The 20,922-nt window shown below is 47.7% G+C and overlaps 1 protein-coding gene across 1 annotated transcript; it reads right to left on the bottom strand.

The window, feature by feature from the left end:
* Positions 1 to 19,149: 19,149 nt before the first annotated feature.
* Positions 19,150 to 20,487, bottom strand: LOC124179930 (uncharacterized protein F54H12.2-like). The gene has a single exon (XM_046564806.1). It carries the CDS (start codon positions 20,485 to 20,487, stop codon positions 19,150 to 19,152), a length of 1,338 nt encoding a protein of 445 aa, XP_046420762.1.
* Between the last annotated feature and the right edge of the window lie 435 nt (positions 20,488 to 20,922).

The following is a 20,922-nucleotide window of genomic DNA, read 5'->3' as shown; positions in this document are numbered from 1 at the left end:
GCGGCGACCTGTTGGGCCGCTGACGACAGGACTCGGTTTCGCTTCCAAACCCAATCCCCTACCTCGAAGCGGACATCCCGGTGCCCTTGGTTATAATAGCGCGCCTGTCGCTCGTGGGCTTCCTCGAGGTGTTTAGTCACTAAGTCGCGCAGCTCACCCAATTTCGCCATTCGGTCCCCCCATACTTCGGGACGGGGAACGGGGATTTCCGCGGGACCTTCCGCGAGTCGTCGCAACTGCATCCGTGGTTTGGGATCGCGACCCAAGTTTAAAAACGCGGGACTGACTCTCAGTGAGCTATGCACAGCGGTATTATACGCAAATCGAAATTCGTGAAGGTGCACATCCCAATCCCGGTGATCTGCCTCGATGTAGGCCACGATCATGGTTTTTAGTACGCGATTCACCCTCTCCACGGGGTTAGCTTGCGCGTGGTACGGCGGTACTTTCGCGTGGGTAATATGGTACGCAGCGCACAGTTCGTCGACGGCCTTATTCGCAAATTCCGTGCCGTTATCCGTCAGGAGCACCTCTGGGGTACCCCATCGGGACAGCACGAGATCTTCCAGCGCGGCAAGAATGTTTTTCGCGTTGGATTTCCGCAACGGCGCTACCTCCACCCACCGGGTAAATAGATCTTCAAAAACCAACAAGTACTCGAACCCGGCGCGACTTCGGGGAAATGGACCCATAACGTCCGCCGCAACCACAGTCCAGGGCGTGTCGACGACCCGTCGGCCCATGAGGCCCGCTGGTGGCACCTGTTGTACCTTGCACTCCTGGCAACGCTCGCACGCTCGGACCATCAAAACTATATCGCGATACATTCCGGGCCAGTAGTAGTCGGCCCTCGCTCGCGCGTAGGTCTTTTCGACGCCAAGATGCCCTGCCTGGGGGTCCTCGTGGACTTCCGCAAAAATCCGCGATCGCTGCTCCCTCGGGAGCACCAATTTCCACGGCGCCAAGTCCGCTAGTATTGGCTCGACTAAGGGGTCCGCCCGGAGATGGTAGAGACGTCCCTCGACCACCGACCAAGTTCGGAACTTGTGAGGGTAGTCCAGGACGTCCTTGACGCGATGTTGGTACCAGGGATCGACTACGACTTCCCAGACGGCCTTACGCTCCGTCCCTGGTTTGCCGTCACCAGCTACGTCGAGGGCGGCTAGCTGCTCCGTCCCCTCGTTTTCGCCCTCGTACATTCGCGATAGTGCATCGGGCACATGGTGCATCGCCCCCTTTCGATGTTTGATCTCGCAATCGTACTCGAGTAAGTCGAGCGCCCACCTAGCCAACCGACCCGTCGGATTCCGCAATTCCCGCAACCACTTTAGACTCGCGTGGTCGGTTATTACCGTGAAGTGATATCCTTCTAGGTATGCTCGAAACTTTTTAACGGCCCAAATCACCGCGAGACACTCCTGTTCGGTTGTGGAATACTTCCGTTCCGCATCCGACATTGTCCGGCTCGCGTACGCGATCACACGCTCAATACCGCCAATAGTCTGTGTCAAGACTGCGCCAATGCCAAAGCTACTCGCATCGGTCTGTACTACAAACTCGTGCTCAAAATCGGGACACGTTAAAACCGGAGCCGACGTTAACGCGGCTTTTATGCGTTTGAACGCCGCTTCCTGTTCGCTACCCCAGTCCCATCTCTTATCCTTACGCAATAGCCGGGTAAGGGGTTCCGCCACGCTCGCGAACTCGGGGATGAATTTTCGATACCACGACGCCATACCCAAAAATCGCCTCAATTGCCGCAGGTTTTTCGGCGCGGGATATTCGAGAATCGGTTCCACCTTGTCGGCATCGACCTGTAGGCCGTCCTGGTTCACCTTGAACCCTAGATACCGAACTTCGCTACGACAAAACTCACACTTTTCCGGGTTGATGGTAAGCCCGGTCAACACTATCCGTTCGATAACGCGGGATAGCCATTTTAAGTGCGAACGAAAATCGGTGGTCACTACAATAATGTCGTCGAGATACGCGAAGGCATGCGGCTCCATCTCGGGAGTAATTAATTTGTCTATTAACCGCTGAAAGGTGGCCGGGGCTCCGGTAAGCCCGTATGGCATCCGCACAAACTGAAATAATCCGCGACCTGGGACCGTAAACGCCGTTATTTCGCGACTCTCGCGTGTTAAGGGAATCTGGTGGTAAGCTTGACTCAAATCTATAGTCGAGATGTACTTGGCCGACCGCAATTTATCCAATATCCCGTTCATAAACGGGATCGGGTACGCATCCTTTTTCGAAACGCTATTTACCTTTCTAAAATCCAAACAGAACCGATATTTCCCGTTTGGCTTCTTGACCATCACGATTGGCGTCGACCACGAACTTTGGGAGGGTTCGATCACTCCATCCGCGAGCATACGGTCTACCTCCTCGTTAATAGCTTCCTGCACTTTCGGGGATACGAGATAGTACCGCTGCTTGATCGGGACGCTTCCCTGCACGTCTATTTTGTGCTCCGCGAGATGAGTGAGACCCAAGTCTCCCGAGACTTTCGGTAATTCCTTCGCTAAGAATTCCTGTAATTCGCGATTCTCGGTATCCCCTAGCTCTACTATACCGCTACAACTTGACACCTCGGTAACGGGGATCGGGTGACCCTCCTCAAATTTCCCCTCGTATTCCGGAATATTCGCGATTCTCCATGATTCGCGCGCGCCGTCAATTGAAAAGCCAAATTTTCGCACGAAATCCATGCCCAGAACGCAATCTCCAATTAAGGTGGGGATAATCCGCAACGAAAACTTATGCGCAACACCCAGCAACGTTATCGGCAGCTCTACTTCTCCGGTTATTGATTCTACCGATCCATTCGCCAATACGACACTCGAACAGCTGGGTGATTTTACCGGTCGCCCGTACTCTAACGCAATTTGGTGTCCGATCGTACCGAGAAATGTTCGCGATGAGCCGGTGTCTAACAACGCACTGACCCATGTGCCCCCGATACACACCCGCAAAAACCAGCGTTGACCGAACTCCATGGTCTGCATCGGAAAACACGTCGCGATTTCCCCCTCGACGCCACGCAATGCCGTGGTGTCTTCCACTCGGGGCGCCGCGTCGACACTTAGCGAGGCTGCCCTCCCTGGTTTCCCGAACACCGCGGACAATTCGTCGAATAGACGCCGTCGTACCCGCAATGGTAGCAAAAGGTTCGCAAGGGGTCCGGGCAGCGGCTGAATCGGTGACCGGGACGATGACAATTCATACATAATTTTTCGTCCCACACCTTGTCGCCACGAAATTGGTCGGCCCGGGACACGCCAGGGGCCGGCTGGTTAACCGAGGGGGCCGCTCCCCTCCTTGGTCCTCGCGCGGGTCGCCTCGGCGAGGTCGGCCTCGTTGCAGCCGGGCTTCCGCCACTTGGCTGTGCGCCGCTAGATTTACCCCTCTGGGTCGCCACCGCCATCGCCTTCAACAATTTCTCCTCGAGCCCTTTCACCTGGGCCGCGAGTAGCTTCTCGATCGTCTGCGCTACGGTTGACTCGACCCCTGCTTCGGTAATCGCGGCTAATCCAGGTTCGCCTCGAGCCGCCGCGGTTTTGGTCCGGCACGCTAACTCGCTGATGAAGGACTCTTTCGGCGTGGGCGGAGGGCGGTATTCGCGAGATAACGCGAGGTTTCTCTCCCGCTCCGTGGCGAGATAGATCAATTCGCTCCACGTACGAATTTCCCTTCGACGGAGGACTTCGCGAATTTCGGGACGCATGTTCTTAAAAGCCAGGTCTAATTGCTGTTCCATAGTGTACGGACGCGGCATCCGTCTCAACAACCCTCGAACACAGGAAAGATATTCTGTAACTGACTCTACTGGTCCCTGAGTCCGTGACCTAGCCTGGTCCTCCACGCGACTTCCGACTGTCCCGTCCCCGAACCACAAACGTAATGCCGCGCGAAACTCATCGTACGTGACCCAGCTGTCCCGTTCGCAACGCAACCATTCCAAGGCTACGCCCGAGAAGATCATCGTGAGCGAACTCAACACTTCGTTCTCGCTCAATTCCGACAAACTACGCCACTCTTCCAATCGCGTCAAGAAATCCTCGACGCTCGGCTCGCCAATCCCAGAGAACTTGAGGTTCCACCCTCGCAGGGCCCTCGGGATGTCACGTATTGTTTCCCGGGTACGCGATTCGATATTTGAATCCCGGGTACAGGTCGGCCGGGCAGCGGTCGCCATATCGCGAGGAATTGTTGCGGGATCGACCGGTAACGACCGGAATTCGACCCGCGAAGCTGGTGGCCCCGCGACTAGCCGGGTAGAATCCACGATGGGTTCTTCGAGCCCGTGTCGGTGCCCCTGGATCGGGGAGGCCTCTCCCCAGTGCCCCTGGACTCCGCTAGCCATTGAAAACGGAATCGAGTGGAAGGGTATTCGCGTCGGAACCTGGTACGCGGTCGGTCGCGAGGTGCTACCATACACCGCCGAGGTGGTGATAGCCGCCGAGGCGACGGCTACGCTCACCACCGTACTCGTCGTTGCTACCGTGGTTAGCCGGGTCGCGATGGTGATACTCACGGGCTCTAACAGCCGCGAATCGCTAGCCCTTCGGGGTTGTTCCCGCACCGGTTCCGTAACGGTCGCTAATTCGGCCAACCCCGCGAAGACATCCTCGTCCTCTGGTTCCCAGGTGACCGTCAAATCCCCGCGCTCACGCAAGAGGTGTCGTACGTACCGGTCACGACGCACCAGTAGGCTACCGGTGGAATTTACCCTCGCGGTCACTAACGCCAACTCGAGCTCATCGCTCGTCATGTCATACAACCACGCGCCAATAGGTACTTCCGCCATGTTGACTTTACCCGCGAAAATGAAGAGCAGAAATGAAGGTAAAAGCACGCACAAAAAGAAAGGGATGAAAGTGAAAGTACGCCCAAAAAAAAAGAAAGGGACAGTTATTAAAGTACAAGCACGCAAAATCAAACTGTTCGATTCAAAAGGCAAAAGCCGTAGGTAGAGTCTGAACGCAAGCAAGGGTATCCAATCTGGACCCCTCGTATTAGTGAAATCACCGCTAATATTTTAATGATACATTATTTGCGAAACAAAAGCGCCAGCAAAGGAAATATTGCACACAAAATGAAACAAAACCACAAAAGAAGACAACAAACCAAAAACAAAAGACGAGCTGAAAGAAAAAAAAAGAACAAAACAAAAAAAAAGAAAAGAAAAGAAAAGAGAGAAAAGAAAAGAAAAGTATATTGTCGCGTCAGTAACAAACAAAAAAAAAAAATAATCTTTGACCGCAATGCTAAAAGCCGTCGTTGAACACACAACAAAAAAAACAACAAAAAAAAATAATTCCGAAACCGCAGAAGACAGTGAAAAACAAAAAGAAATTCGAAATCAAAAGTAATAACAAAAGAAAATAAAATATGACACAATCAAGAGATAGGCGATAATGGCAGGCGATTTTATTCCTATTATTAGAGAGGGGAGGTACGAATATACGTGGTATACTTTCTAGTCACCCGGTATATTCGTCAACTCGTAGCCTGAGTCGTAAATCGCAAATTTTCGATGTTATTCGCCACCCTTTGTATACAATTTTATTTCCTCGCTACGTATTCACACCTGTCCCGCTGTGCTCCAAACGTCAACACGCTTGACCAAAGTGTCTCGCGACCTCTCTCCCCCGAATTCTCCGAACGCTGTTGTTTGGTTCCGCGCGCGCTAGCCGTTGCTAAGTCGAAATTTCCGAAACGCGCAACGCTACTATCTTTCTTGGAAATTTACAGCGGAAATTTCGCGAAGGCCCCACGTTGGGCGCCAATTTGTGACGTGGATTTTTCTGCACCTCGGTTACTCGGAGCAAATAACCGGGAACTTACCGCGTGCACAATAATTTGGCGTCCACGATGTACCCTGGATCTAAAACAATATCGCAAAGTTTTTGTTGGGCGCCTGGCGTGATTAACACGCCTCGAAATCGGTAATGCGAGATACCGCGACCATATACTCGATAGCTCAGTACCGCGGAGAGGGGAGGGGTAAATTTTGGGTAGAGAGAGATGTAACACAAGTCAGCCAACGCGTGGTTTGGCTAATTCACTATAAAATTTCAATAATATATTTCTCGACAGCGATATTACAAAAAAAAAATATTAAAAATAAAAATAAAAATAAAAACAATCATACGACTGCGCAGGTCGTCCTTCGCGATTTCAAATACAATGGCTTAAATTTTTTTTTCAAAAGAAATAAGCAAGGAAGAAACAACGAAATAAAAATAAAAAAAAAGTATGAATAAATCGAGGAGACCTCTACGGCCTACGTGCGCTAGTCGCCGTCTTAATAATAACCTCGACTCGCAAAAACCAAAAACACAATCGGACTCGATGCGCTGCTCGCGATCGGCCTCAGCTACGACGCTACTCGTCACTTAATTATAAACCGCTAAACACAGAAAGAAAGAAAAACGTAATCTAGATCATACTCGACGCGCTAATCGCAATTCTGATTAAAGCTAGCTGGTATCTTATTTCTACGGGCGCTAGTCGCCACTTTGCTGATGCACAATAATGCCTAAACTAAATCAAAAAGGACGTGCCTCGACGCACTAACCGCGACCAAATTAATCATTCCAGAAAGCTGTTCTAATCGCGCGAGTGTATCGCGTATTATGACGCATCCGAGCTCAAGTCGTAGTCTCCATTCCCGCTAAGTTCACCACCCTTTTTACGTACGCAGACTCGACCAGACCCTGTGCAGCGGAATTTGGCCACACTCAATTTCACTCCGAAATTGTTCCCCACGCGAAACCGTGACTCTACGCGTTATCGCGAAACTCAGGCTACGGTCATCCTCAAGGAGATCGGCGAACAGATTTCGAGCGCTACTCTAACTCTAAAATTGCGTGGGCCGACCGTTTATCGGTGTGCCAATTTAACTAGCGCTCGAAATATGCCCGCAAAGAATTATAAGCGCTTACCGCTCCTCAGCCACACCAGAAAGCCACCAACGTCCGTCTCTGCCATTCCAGCAATTCTACGTATCTCTCGCAACCTTCTCCAACTCTACGTATCTCTCACAACCTTTTCCAACTCTACGTATCTCTCGCAACCTTCTCGCCACTCACTCACGCTAACGGGCGCCAGGACTCAAGTGCCGGGTCCTGCAAATCGGAGCCGCAATTCGAACATGCCCCGAACATAGGCGTCAACCCTAGTCAAAATTGTCCCGCTCGCATTGGGGTTCTCGTTACGCAATTCTTACAATCTATCGTATCGCTATCGTTGGATTCCGCTGTCGCGGGGTGTTGATTGGCTGACCAGTCTCGTGTACCCCGTAGCTTGACAGTGGCGGGGTGATGACTTCGCGAGGGCACCTGTCGTCAGTTGGGCGACGGAGGGGGGGGGGGGGCTACGGCTCGCCGGCCACCAACGGGAATCTCGTCCGCCTTGGATTCCCTCGCGGCAGAGCTCTCCGTTGACGCTCTCTCCGTAGCCTCGTGCGAGGCCCTCCTTTCGTTGCGATCCGCCGCGATCGCCATCCGGTAATATCGTTCGAATTTGCTGCCGATCCCCTGTCCGAAGCCGCATTTACTCGCCACCCAAAAAAAAAATAAACAAAAATCCTGAAAAGCCTTATTCGCTAAACCGGCGATGGTCCCCTCTTAGAGTCTCGGATGCGTGACTATCGCCCTGGCGCTCTTTTTTGAAATGAGCCGCGGTCTACTTCGCGTGCTCCCTAAGTCTGTGGTCCGTCTAGAGTTCGGGGAGCCGTGTGGAACGCGCAGTAAAACTGCCACGTTACAGTGTATTCTATAAAGTACTCACAAAAAATATAAACTCGTTGAAGTCTTGAGATTTTTCCAATGAACCCCGATTTTTTTCTTTCTCACAGCTCACTTTATCAAAAACGTCTGTTTTGACACGAAGGATTTTTTCAAAATTACTAGAGAAGTTTTCAAACCACCGTTCGAATAAATACTAAAGGACTCGCACCCGCCCCCCACCGAGCAAAACCCAGCCGGCCAATCATTCATAGAGCACGCATCACGTGACATAGAGACGAAAGAGTGACGCGGGGGAGGCGGTATAAACTAGGAGAAAATTTTCTCAAGAGCTCGCCAGCTTTCCATTGCATACCCCACGCTAATATGGTTGGGGATGTGCAGGCTCGGACTTGCTCGCTATCAAGAGTCGTAAAACCCCAAAACTGCATGTGCACATACCATCCGGTGAAGAGCGGGCAAGATAAGATTTTTCTGACACCAAACACTGTTCGCCACTCGCTTTTCGTTGACCGATTTCTCCCACCACACGGCTCACGCTGCTTAACGACCCATAAAACCCAAAAATTTAGGGATGGTGGGAGGGGGACTGCGGACCCCGTCGCCTCTGACGTCATTTTTTACATGAATTTCATCTATTCTGCAGAGTCGGGAGGGTGATGAAGAGCGGGCAAGATGAGATTTTTCTGACACCAAACACTGTTCGCCACTCGCTTTTCGTTGACCGATTTTTCCCACCACACGGCTCACGCTGCTTAACGACCCATAAAACCCAAAAATTTAGAGATGGCGGGTCGGATGAAGGGTGGGCCCAGTCGTCTCTGACGTCGTTTTTCCCTCCGAGATGCGCAGAACGCAGTGCGCACCGCATCTCTAACGTCATTTTACCCTCCGGTATGCGCAGAACGCAGTGCGCACCGCATCTCTGACGTCTTTATACCCTCCGATATGCGCAGAACGCAGTGCGCACCGCATCTCTGACGTCATTTTACCCTCCGATATGCGCAGAACGCAGTGCGCACCGCATCTCTGACGTCATTTTACTCTCCGATATGCGCAGAACGCAGTGCGCACCGCATCTCTGACGTCATTTTACCCTCCGATATGCGCAGAACGCAGTGCGCACAGTTCCCAAATTCTTGCGATCTATCGGTCTACATACATATAAGCTCAACGCATCCGATGCAGACTCGTCAGTCTTACACGATCCGTGCAAGTCAAAAAAGTTGTACAAAGTTCAGCTTATATCAACGTCAAAATCATGGCAGTCGAAGCGTATATGGGACTTGCGGAGCAGATGGAGAGGACGTACAATTTGCTGAGAGAGCAACCACCCGGAGAAGAGAATGACGCCGTCATCAATCATTGGGCTGATATTGGAATTGCGAATATCCAAGTTCTGCGTGATATTTCCATGCAACGAGGAACAACCGTTGGTGCGAAAATACGGATCCAACATACGATCGCACTCCTGCAATCCTGGGTGACGAAGATCAAGCAGTTGCAGCAGCGCACAGTGGTGACGGGCGGAAATATCGGTACTCCTGCGGGTGTACAATGGGACGACGTGGATAGCGCTTTTGCCAGCCGAATCAGAACGGGGGTTGTCACAAATCTCCGTCATAAAAATTTGGACGCCTTTCTGGACGATGTGCAGCGCGTCGTCACCGAGAAGTTGGAGCTGATACTGCGCGAGGAGGGAAATGTGAAGGTTAACCTCATATTATCGTGCAAATTCGAAAATGCCAAGCACGAAGAGATCTCCACCAAAGTTAAGAGTTTCAACACCTCCAACGTGGCGATTCTCCTCCCATCAAGCAATATAAATGGTTGGTTTACACGTGCACGGGGTGATCTGCAGTCAAAGGTGGAAGATTTCGAGCAACGCGATTCCGGCTGGAGTATGATTGAGATCCTTAACCTCACTGTAAATATCAATCGCTATCAGCCTCTCGCCGCGGGGGCTTCAACATTCGTCGACCTGCCCCAAGACATTCGACATAAAAAGGCTGTGATTAACGTGAGGAACGAGGACGAAAGATGCCTTCTCTGGTCCGTCACAGCAGCCCTCCACCCGGTCAACACCCACACCGATAGGACTAGCCGTTATCATCGATATATTTCCGAGTTGGACTGTACAGGTATCAACTTCCCTGCTACTCTACATGATGTGAAAAAGCTTGAGAGATTGAATAATTTGCGTATCAATGTATATGGTATAGAATCTCAAACTTTTTCGCATCATGCAAAATCAAATAAAAGCGTCATCGTGCCAATTTATTTGAGTAAAAATTTGCATAGCGTAAACATTGACACGATCCATCTTCTAATGGTTGAGAGTAATCCGGAAGACGATATGACTGGTGAGTTTGCACCGAGATTCCACTTTGCTTGGATTAAAGATCTTTCCCGATTGGTGAGCAAACAATTGTCTGATCATAATGGCCAGCTGTTTTCATGTGACAGATGTTTGTGCCACTTTAGCGTCAAACACGCCTACGACAATCATCGGCAAGATTGTATTATGCTAAATAAAGTACGCATGGAATTTCCCAAGTGTAAAGATTTAGTATTTTCCAATTTTCAAAACAAAGGCACCGTTCCATTTGTCGTACACGCCGATCTCGAATGAATATTAATCCCTGAACCTATAGATGAATTTGAAACTCGTAAGACTTGTGAAATTCAAAAGCATATCCCGCACAGTGTAGCGTACTATGTACATTGCGCGTACGATGAGACTTTATCGGAGTTCCACAGTAAACGCGGTGTCGATTGCATAGATTGGTTTATGAAACAGCTTAAAGATTTATCAATTCAAGTAGAGTCACGCATTAAAAACATAATTCCGATGAAGTCTCTTACCCAAGTGCAACGCGATCGTCACATGCGCGCAAAGAATTGTTATATTTGTGAAAAACCGTTTACGCCTGAGGAGAAAAAGTGTTACGATCACTGTCACTTCACGGGTAAATATCGTGGTCCTGCTCATAATCGGTGTAATTTGAATTTCAGAGAGTCGCACACAATTCCAATAGTTTTCCACAATTTGTCCGGTTACGATTCTCATTTTTTAATAAAATCCCTCGCGTCAACTTTTCCTGGTAAAATTACACTGCTACCCATAAATAAGGAAAAATATATATCCTTCACGAAACACGTCGATGGAACAATGATGCACTTGAGATTCATCGATTCGTTCCGATTTATGGCTAGCAGCATCGATAAACTTTCCACATATTTGACCGATACCGATAAACACATAACACGCAAATTTTATAATAACCCGACTCAGTTCAGTTTGATGACTCGCAAAGGCGTTTTTCCCTATGAATACGTCGATTGTTGGGGGAAACTCGATGAACCGCGATTACCTGCAAAGGAGCATTTCTACTCGCACCTCTGCGATGCAAATATTTCAGACACCGATTACGAGCACGCGAAAACTGTTTGGAGGGAATTCCATTCAGAGTCATTGGGGGGCTACTCAGATTTATATTTAAAGACCGATGTTCTTTTGCTTGCCGATATTTTCGAAAATTTCCGCGCTAGCTGCTTCAAAACATACAATTTAGATCCGTTGCACTACTACACTGCACCGGGGCTTGCTTTTGACGCGATGCTCAAGCATACTAATGTAAATTTGCAACTTTTAGACAACCCTGAAATGGTATTATTTATTGAAAGAGTCATTCGAGGCGGCGTAGCGCAACGTTCCAATCGACACGCTCGGGCCAATAATAGATTCATGGGAACAGATTTTGATCCAAACAAAGCGGAATCGTATCTCATGTATTTTGACGTGAATAACCTGTACGGTGCAGCTATGAGAGTGCATTTACCAATCGGTTCGTTCGAGTGGGAGTATCAGCACATCGATATAACGAACCATCCGGACGATTCACCGATCGGCTACTTTCTGGAGGTAGATTTGGACTACCCTGTAGAACTCCACGAGGATCACAAAGACTTACCTCTTTGTCCCGAACATTTTACTCCTCCAGGTAGTAAAAATGCCAAACTCCCGACCACCCTTCACCCCAAAACAAAGTATATATTGCACTATAGAAATTTGAAACAGTGTCTGAGTTTAGGATTGAAATTAACGAAAGTGCATAGAATTTTGAAGTTTGCGCAATCTCCATGGCTCGAGCCTTACATCACGCTCAATACAGACATGCGTAAGCAATCTAGGAATGAATTTGAGAAAAACTTTTACAAACTCATGAATAACGCTGTGTTCGGCAAGACTATGGAGAATGTGCGAAATCATAAAGATGTTAAATTGGTTACAAAATGGGAGGGAAAAGGTAGTGCGAGAACGCTTATTGCCCGAGCAAACTTTCACAGCTGCACCGTATTTGACACTGATATGGTTATCATTGAAATGAATCGTGTCAAAGTTCACTTCGCCAAACCTATTTATGTCGGCGCATCAATTCTAGATCTGTCAAAAATCTTTCTCTACGACTTCCACTGTAATTATATTAGAACCAACTTTTTGAATAAACAGGCTAAATTGATGTATACCGACACAGACAGCCTCATTTATCAATTCAATGTGCCTAATATCTACGATATCATCAAACGTGATGTAGATACAATGTTTGACACCTCTGACTATCCGCCCGACAATGTGTATGGTATTCCCCTTAAAAACACACAACAACTAGGGCTAATGAAGGATGAAAATAATGGTAAAATTATGACAGAGTTTGTGGGACTGCGAGCAAAGCTGTACACATTTACTACGATGAGTGAGGATGGGGAAAAATATGACAGTGGCGTAAAAGTGAGTAAGCGTGCCAAGGGTGTAAGAAATTCATCGATAAATAGCATCACGTTTGATGATTATAAGCGCTGTCTGACGGCTTACCGAGAGTTGACTCTTCCACAGTGTTTAATACGCAGCAAAAAACACGAAGTAAGCACGATCGTACAAAAAAAATTGGCACTGAGTTGGCAGGATGACAAGCGGCAATTGATACCTGGACAGACTGACACCGTACCTTGGGGGTTTGTCCCAGCCCCCCAATAGCTATAGGATAAACTGTAGACATAGAATTGATGTAAATATTTGATGTTTGACACCTCGAACGATCCACCATCGGACGGAAACGTTTCACGATCAATACGATAATTTAATGGATTTGAAGTTTCAAAATGCGAATTCATATACTCAGCAATTGTTTATTCATTTATTATTGATATATCAAGCAATTATTCATATTTATTCGTTTACCGCGAGAAAAGTTTTCAGAAAATAAAAAAAAATTTTCAGGAAACGAAAAAAACTTTTCAGAAAATGAAAAAAACTTTTCAGAAAACGAAAAAAAGTTTTCAGAAAATGAAAAAAAGTTTTCAGAAAACTTTTTTCCCATTTGATTAACACGTAAAAAAAGTTTTCAGAAAATGAAAAAAAGTTTTCCAAAAAATAAAATGTGTAATAATCGTATGGCAAAATTGCATATTATCATTATTATTATTATTATTATTATCATCATCATCATCATCATCATCATTATCATTATCATTATTATTATTATTATTATTATTATTATTATTATTATTATTATTATTATTATTATTATTATTTTCGTAGTACAGAGTATGGCACATGTACGCACAAAGGAGATAAAATGTGGAAATATTTGTATATTCAAAATCTTTTATTGTAATTCGGAAAATACATACAAATTATGTTACATGTCTGTTTTATTTATCCAACTATTGTGCGAACTATCAAAACCCAACCACTTCACACAGAACAGATTCCCCCGCTTGCGTAATACTTTCTCCACAAGGTAGCCGTTGGGATATTTCACTTTGGCGAGCTCTTCCTCGTAGAAGCCCCCCTCGATGGGATGATCTTGATAATCGGTAAGTTTGTAGGTGGGTGGATTGGTATTTTTCACCTCACTTACGGTGAATATTTCAGTCGTCCAATTGGGTGTATAGCCTTTTTCAAATACATTCTTGTACTTGCTGATTCGAACTCGATCACCTACACTGAATTTCCGCGCTCGATCACTTCGTTTGATTTGCCGAGGCTTGTACACGCTACGATACAGCTGTTTTTCATTCTCCGTGTTAACATCCACCGGTTTCATCCGAATCGTGCGATGTTTGGTGTTGTTGTAGGACTTCATTAAATCATCCAAAATATTAATCCACTCGTACGATCCTTGGAGAGTAAACCGCTTCCACATTTTATTCTTCAATGTTCGATTGAAACGTTCGCATATCGACGCCTTTAAGTTGCTAAATGTCGAATACATGTTGATATTGCGATGCTTCACGAGGGCTTTGAATTCGCTGTTGTAAAATTCTTTGCCTCGATCAACGTGCAGATGTGTAGGTATACGACTCTGGATCAGTACAGATTTCATAGCAGCGGCAACATCTTTCCCACTCTTGGACTTTATCGGCACCGCCCACGCGTACTTGGAAAATATATCGATGATTGTTAGTAGGTATTTGTATCCCTTGTTGCACGAGCTGTATGCGGTCATATCGACGAGATCAGCTTGCCAGGTCTCATCCAGTTCGCGTACATCTACGAATCGGCGCGGATAGTTGCGTCGAGCCTGTCTGTGAAGTTCGGCAGCTATTGCAGTCTTCATTGTTCCCAACTCTTCACCTATCAATTTTTCGAATTGCTGTCCAACCACTCTGGTTCCTCAATCGATACTAATTCCCTGCTGGTCTGTCCCAACGTTGGTGTTGCCTGCTCCCCAATATGTTTGATGCGATTCAACGTATTTCCAATGATTTTGTTATTTATGCGTAGCTGTTTCAACTCCTCGTTGTGATTATGCGCGAAACTCTTAAAATTTGATTGAAAAGTATCCACAATATCCACAGCCATAGACTGTAAAGCGGTATTGAGAACTTTTAAGGAAACGGCGTCGGTGGAGTGCTGCGGATCAGCTATGTTACACAATCGTTTACCGTCCAAATCATACTGATTGTCGCTGGTGGTTTTGAATCCAACGCCCGGAGGCCCTCGAATAAATTTTTTACCCCCACCACGCTCCGAGTGTCGCCCGAATATGTCTATGCTCATCACTGGACGGTCACTGAACAAATGATGATCTTATGTTTATACGCCGCTAATAAACGATTTCAGCCTCACGCAACTCCTCAATAATGGAGACTATTTCGTTGGAATGGCTGGTATTGCCTACAGCCTGTGACGCCATAAGCAGCCGGAGACGATCTACAATTTCATTTGGATCATCCCAGTAGACGTAATCGACATCTTGCTCATCCTTTCGCGCAATCTTATAGTCGGGTAAGCCTTTACCCGATTTTTTCGGCGAGTCAACGTGTTGTGCAATGAAATTTCTATACTTTGCACTTTTTAAATCATCTCGAAGGCTTCCATCGGCTTGGTAACGTTTTCGATGCGCATTTGTCGTCGTTACAATTTTTATATCATTATTCTTGTCCGCGTCATTTACAACCGATGCATCGGGTGATTTTTTAAACAGTAATTCGAGTAATCCAGGTGTTCTCTCATAACTTTTATTCCCCACATTGACTAGATTATCAGTGAAATTGATCGGTATATCGCCAATCATCATACCGCTTGTCAACTTTCGAACGCCGTATGTAGTATCCAAATCCCTCTTTTTACTTGAGCTGAACATTTTCAAATATTGTGCTGTGGAATCCGTTGTTTTCTTCACCGGTGTACTTGTAGTAGAAATTTCACCAAACTTCAGTGTTTTATCATTTGCATCCATGAAATTCCCCACATTCATATCCTCATCCTCCTTATCATCATCATTATCCCCGACACTCTCGTCATCTTTTTCCTCTTCTTCTTTCATTGTCACATCCGGTAGTTCCGTTTTAATTTCACGTCTAATATGCTGCTGCTGCAGCTTTGAAGTATCCACCAATTTTTGCAGCGGTGTTACTAAAGGCTTGAATACCTCCCCCATAACCTGTTCGGTCGTGTCCTTGTCCAACTTGAGCATCTTATGCTTCAGCCGTATGACATCGGATGCTTTTGATATTTCACTCAATGTATCGCTATGCTTACGAATCTTGGCACTCTCCATGTTGCAGGCTCGATTGTTGCAACGAAACTGTGCAAGTTTATGTTAGTTTATGCTTATAAAGCAGTCAAACCCTTTCCTATATCGCCCCCCATTGATTTCGCTATCCTTGTCAATTACGGTAAAACTGTAATTGCCATCATTCCAGCATGCCGAGCACAAGTCTTTAAATTGCTGATACGTCATGTCCGTGTTCACATGATCATTGTAGACATGTTTCAGATTCATATCATCCTGCCGAAATAGCACCAATAAGTTTGCATTGTCACGCACTAGATGTTTTGGAATGCGCGCGTACGTTTGACTTAGATAAAAGCTATCGATGTCGCAATGCCTGCCCATGCTGAGGTATGCTCTGATATTATCCTGCTTTTCACAAGCCACATCGTCGAAAATCATAACAGAGTTGGGGCGAGCATCTTCCGGTTTTACAACCTCATCGTTCTCCTGAAACGGGAAATAACCCACTCCCTGCACAGGTTCTAGTAACTTTTGCAAAAATTGATACTTTGGTTGGATGAGAGATTTCGAATAGACATAAGTAGTATAGGGGCACTTTGGGGCGTCACAACAAACCCCTCTCGCACCCCTCTCCGGCGCCAGCCCCTCGCCTAGGAGTGACTGTGGGGCGCCTTCCCCTTCCCCCGCCGCCCCTCGCCGAGGAGTGACTTTGGGACGCCATCCCCTTCCCCCGCCGCCCCTCGCCTAGAAGTGACTTTGGGACGCCATCCCCTCCCCCCGCCGCCCCTCGCCACGGAGCGAATTTTGGGACGCCATCCCCTTCCCCCGCCGCCCCTCGCCACGGAGCGAATTTTGGGACGCCATCCCCTTCCCCCGCCGCCCCTCGCCATGGAGCGAATTTTGGGACGCCATCCCTTTCCCCCGCCGCCCCTCGCCTAGGAGTGACTTTGGGACGCCATCCCCTTCCCCCGCCGCCCCTCGCCACGGAGCGAATTTTGGGGCCCCTTCCCCTTCCCCCGCAGCCCCTCGTCTAGGAGGTATTTTATTCTAGAAGCTTCTCCGGACGACCACCCCTTTCCCGCAACCCCTTACCAAGGAGCGGTTTTTCCGCCTCGAAGTTCCGCGGCTCGTCAGCCCTTCGCCCGCGACCCCCTCGCCACGTGGTGAATATCGTGTGACGACCCCTTACCCCGGGTACCGTTGACCGCGAATCAGATTCCGGACTCTACGGGATGGTATCTGGGCCTGTGCACCCTGACCATGGGACGATCCCCTTACCCTGGTGCCCCTGGCCGTGCGGCCGATTCTGGGGCCACCTACCCATCTGGCCCCGCTACCTCCGTTCACGAAGCGAACTCTGCGACTTGGACGTTTGGGGTTACAGGTCCTCCACCCCGGCTCTCGTTCTTTCTCCATCCCTGCTCTCTGTGTCGGGTGCTCGTGTCACTGACCTTACCCAGCCGTCAGTGTTTATCCTAAGGTTTACGTGCGCTTGGAAAATATAGAATGCAAGACTATAGGCATACTTAGATGTACGAGGATCAGGGTGGGTGGGTGAAGAAACAGAACTCAATGGTGGATTGCATAGAAAAATCAAATCTCATCCTCGCAGGTTTATTCGGTTAACACAGGTGCGAATACATACATGGTTATTACAGATAACGACTAAGTGATAATTACAATGTTCTTATAATTACACAAGATATGTTAACAAGGTTTTTTATTTACCAGCCTTATAATCAGCAACATTACAATTCTTAGAGGTACAACATTGAAGACAACTTATAGGATAAATGTGATTTGAATTGATGGTGTTAGTTTTGCGTTTTGTGACATGGGCTATTCGGTTGTGGAATAATTCTGCGATACGATCGTTTCTTTCGAGGTCAGGAGTAAATATATTGAGAAAATCCCGCAGAGAAAAACCAGCAGCCATAAAGTGCATAAACATAATACAAAATTGTCCACATACATCAGAAGTGAGGCTTTGAAGTTGTCTGTCGTTCCAGTCGTATCGTCTGCAATTTCTTCGTAAAGTCCGCTTATGGTGAGGGACGAATGGTGGTAATCCGAAGCTGTCGAAGTATGTACCGTGTCCGGAGGAACTGACGAAAAATGCCACCCAGTGGCTACCGGGGCGTGTGTGATCATCCGTGTTTGACACAAAGGCTGTCGGGCGTGTCCAGATGAGGGGTATCTGATCCGCTGCAAAAACCCCGGTCTTCCCGTTCGGAATCGCCGGCATCGCGCTCCATATCTGTAGACTGTCCATTTTGTACCTCGTCTTCTTCTCCTTCTTCTTCTTCTTCACCCTCGTTATCGGAGATAATCATACCATTCGTAGAAGATTGTGAGGAGGTACGTAAGTCAATCGCAGTAGTAAGTATTTCGTAGGGAACGGTAACTTCGCCGTCTGACGTAGGCGCAGTCGGATCAGGAGAGATTTTCAGTGAAGCGACTGACTCTGGTATTACTGGTTGTAGCGTGAAATTTCTTTTTGGTACCTGCAGTGGCTGATTACTAGTCGAACTCTCCTCTCCGGTGATTTTGGGCTTACTGGCTGACAATGCTTCTGTATAATCGTATTTAGTTAGAATATCGTTGTTGTTGATCCATTTCTTCAGTTTGAGTGCGTTGTTCATCGCACATTTGAAAAATTCCTCCTTCTTAACGCCGTGGAAGAAGCACCATACCGAAGACCGTTCCAATTTGTCGAACGCCGGGCAATCGATGTCCTCCAAGTTGAATACTTGACGCGCGGTACTACTTTCAATATATTTACATTTATCGTGTCCACGGGCAAAGATTCGATGAGCGTTACGTGCGATTTCTCGGAGGTTAACGTCTAATTGAACCAGCGAGATATCACCTTCAAACCACTCGATGCCATGAAGGTAGCAGGTTACGTAATTGTTGACGCCACGTTCTTTGAGCGGTAGATCCGTGAAGGGATATGGCGGTTCTATTAACCAGTGCGCCGAGTAGCGATGATCGATGGTGACGACTGCCACCTCTTTCGGTATAAATTTACCATAGATATTTCGAAATCCTTGAATATCTATCACGTACTCCATACTTGAACTTGAAAGAATGTAGTCGAATGAATAGAGAGCTGGAAGAGCGAACCTGCAGTGACGTAGTTTGAATGCTGACTGGCTCGGCACCGTAGTTACGGGTGTTTATATACAGCCTTGTGTTACAATCCCCGCCTCAATTTTTGTTTATCGGGTGTCTCCAGCCGGTCTGTTGCTCCCCTTGAAGACGTTGGCGTAGTGTAGTCACAGTGTTCTCTCTTTAACGGAAATCACCACCTGGTATGTCATAGAAGCGGACGTGATAGGAGGGGCGTGATCTCCCTGTCTTTCTTAGCCCGAAAAATCTGTAATGACCTGACGTGCAGCATCAACTTCAATAAGATTATCAAATTCAGCGTACACTAGGCAATTCACAGTTTCTTTGAGAGCATCGTCGAACCGCACTTCGACCCTGAGAGTTCCATGTTTGATGAGCGACCAGTGCGATGTACAGTTGGCTGAGAGATCGGGGGTTAGGTCAAAAGCCAATAGACAATTTCCTTTAGCGAACTGCTGTCGGCCGATACCGTTTCCTTCGTTCAGAAAATGAATCCCCGTACCGGAGAAGAGGGTGTGATAAGCGTCCACGTAGAGTTCGTCTTTGGCAAAACTCATCTGTAGCGGCTTCGATGGGACTTGCACCCCGTCGACGTACAACGACAGGAAATTCAAAGAGTAGTTTTGAAAATCAAACGGATTGCGCTGTCTGTCGCCGTTGAAGGCTTTATTGCTGACAAAACCGATTATCACTCGTTTCGGTAGTTGTCCGAGTATGACATTGTCCAGTGTTTCTGCCTGTACTCCTGCGTGTATGGTGAAAGACTTCACCTCGACTCTGGTTACGGGATATTTTGCCGTACCTTTGGCTAGCGTCCGTGCGTGCGCCAGCAAGATTCCAGGGCTGATCTTCATTCGGCGAACGAGCAGCGAAGTTTCCAGTATGTGCAGCTTGTGGCGATTTTCGGCTTCCATGATGCAAAAACTGTCTCTTGATCTCACAAGTCGAAGACGCAGTTCCACACCGTTGATTAAAAATTTGTCTTGATTAAATACGTCACAGTGCAGATGTCCAATCAGATCAACGGTACGTGCATTGCTCATGATCCGTTTGCGTTCGATGAAACCTCGGTCAGCACCGACGGCGTCGGCGTCGTATACATCCGATACTCCATCCTCGCTGTCGTACCATAGAGCCGAAGAAAGATGGGATTTTTTGGCGGGGGGTGCGTAATTCGGTAGAGTCTCTATATATGCTCGATAGGCGTAAGAGTTGTTGGCTGGTGAGACTAGTTTTTGATTGAAGAATATATCGACTTGATTGAACATCGAGTGAAGCAGATTGTTTACCGGAGTGGCATGCGGAGTAGCCGCGTTGCCTTCGCCTGCCGGTGGGGTAGGAGCAGACGGTTGTAGCTTCACTCGTACGCTAAGCATAGTGTGTGCCAAATCGATGTACTCATCACCGTTTCCAGGTACAACAAATTCAATCGGGGAATCGTCGGTTAGAGATGATACGGGCTTGTAGTGTACCCATTGACCAGCCTCAATAGACGTCTGCGTTGGTGGTAGAGAAAACAAATCCAGTTCCGACTTCATACACTCACCCGAGTGCGCGTGCAAGAAGGCCATTGTTGATGTTTAGATTGAAGACGAGCGGCGCGTGGGCTTACCGGGGTCCGAATATGTCTGTAAGGTCCCGTTTTTTACAACACTTTTTCCGCTTAGTTTTCTTGACGGTTCCGGCACGCTTGGGTATCTTGGCCGATGTTTTCTTTTTCGACCTTCGTCTAATTTTTCTCGTAGTACCAGCTGCTCGGTGCGCGCCGACAAGTCTGTTGACGCGGGCAATGTTTGACTGACGCGCTAATCCGCCGGCTCGGCTTTTATAACCGCTACCCTTCATGAGTTTATCAATTTTTTCTTCAGCAGCTCTTTTCAATTTGTGTCCTGATTCTACGAATCGACTCTTGACTGCCTGTTTGAACGGAGTGTCGTTTCTTACGTCTGTCATGACGTTCATCCCTGCACGTAGTGCTTCTCTTCCGACCGCGCGAGCACCACTGT

Source organism: Neodiprion fabricii, chromosome 4 (genome assembly GCF_021155785.1).
Source record: "Neodiprion fabricii isolate iyNeoFabr1 chromosome 4, iyNeoFabr1.1, whole genome shotgun sequence".
In the NCBI taxonomy this organism is placed as follows: Eukaryota; Metazoa; Arthropoda; class Insecta; order Hymenoptera; family Diprionidae; genus Neodiprion; species Neodiprion fabricii.
This window is presented reverse-complemented; position numbering and strand designations above follow the sequence as displayed.

Coding starts and splice junctions, on each gene's coding strand:
- LOC124179930 (XM_046564806.1), bottom strand. CDS start 20,487: ATGGCCTTCTTGCACGCGCACTCGGGTGAGTGTATGAAGTCGGAACTG.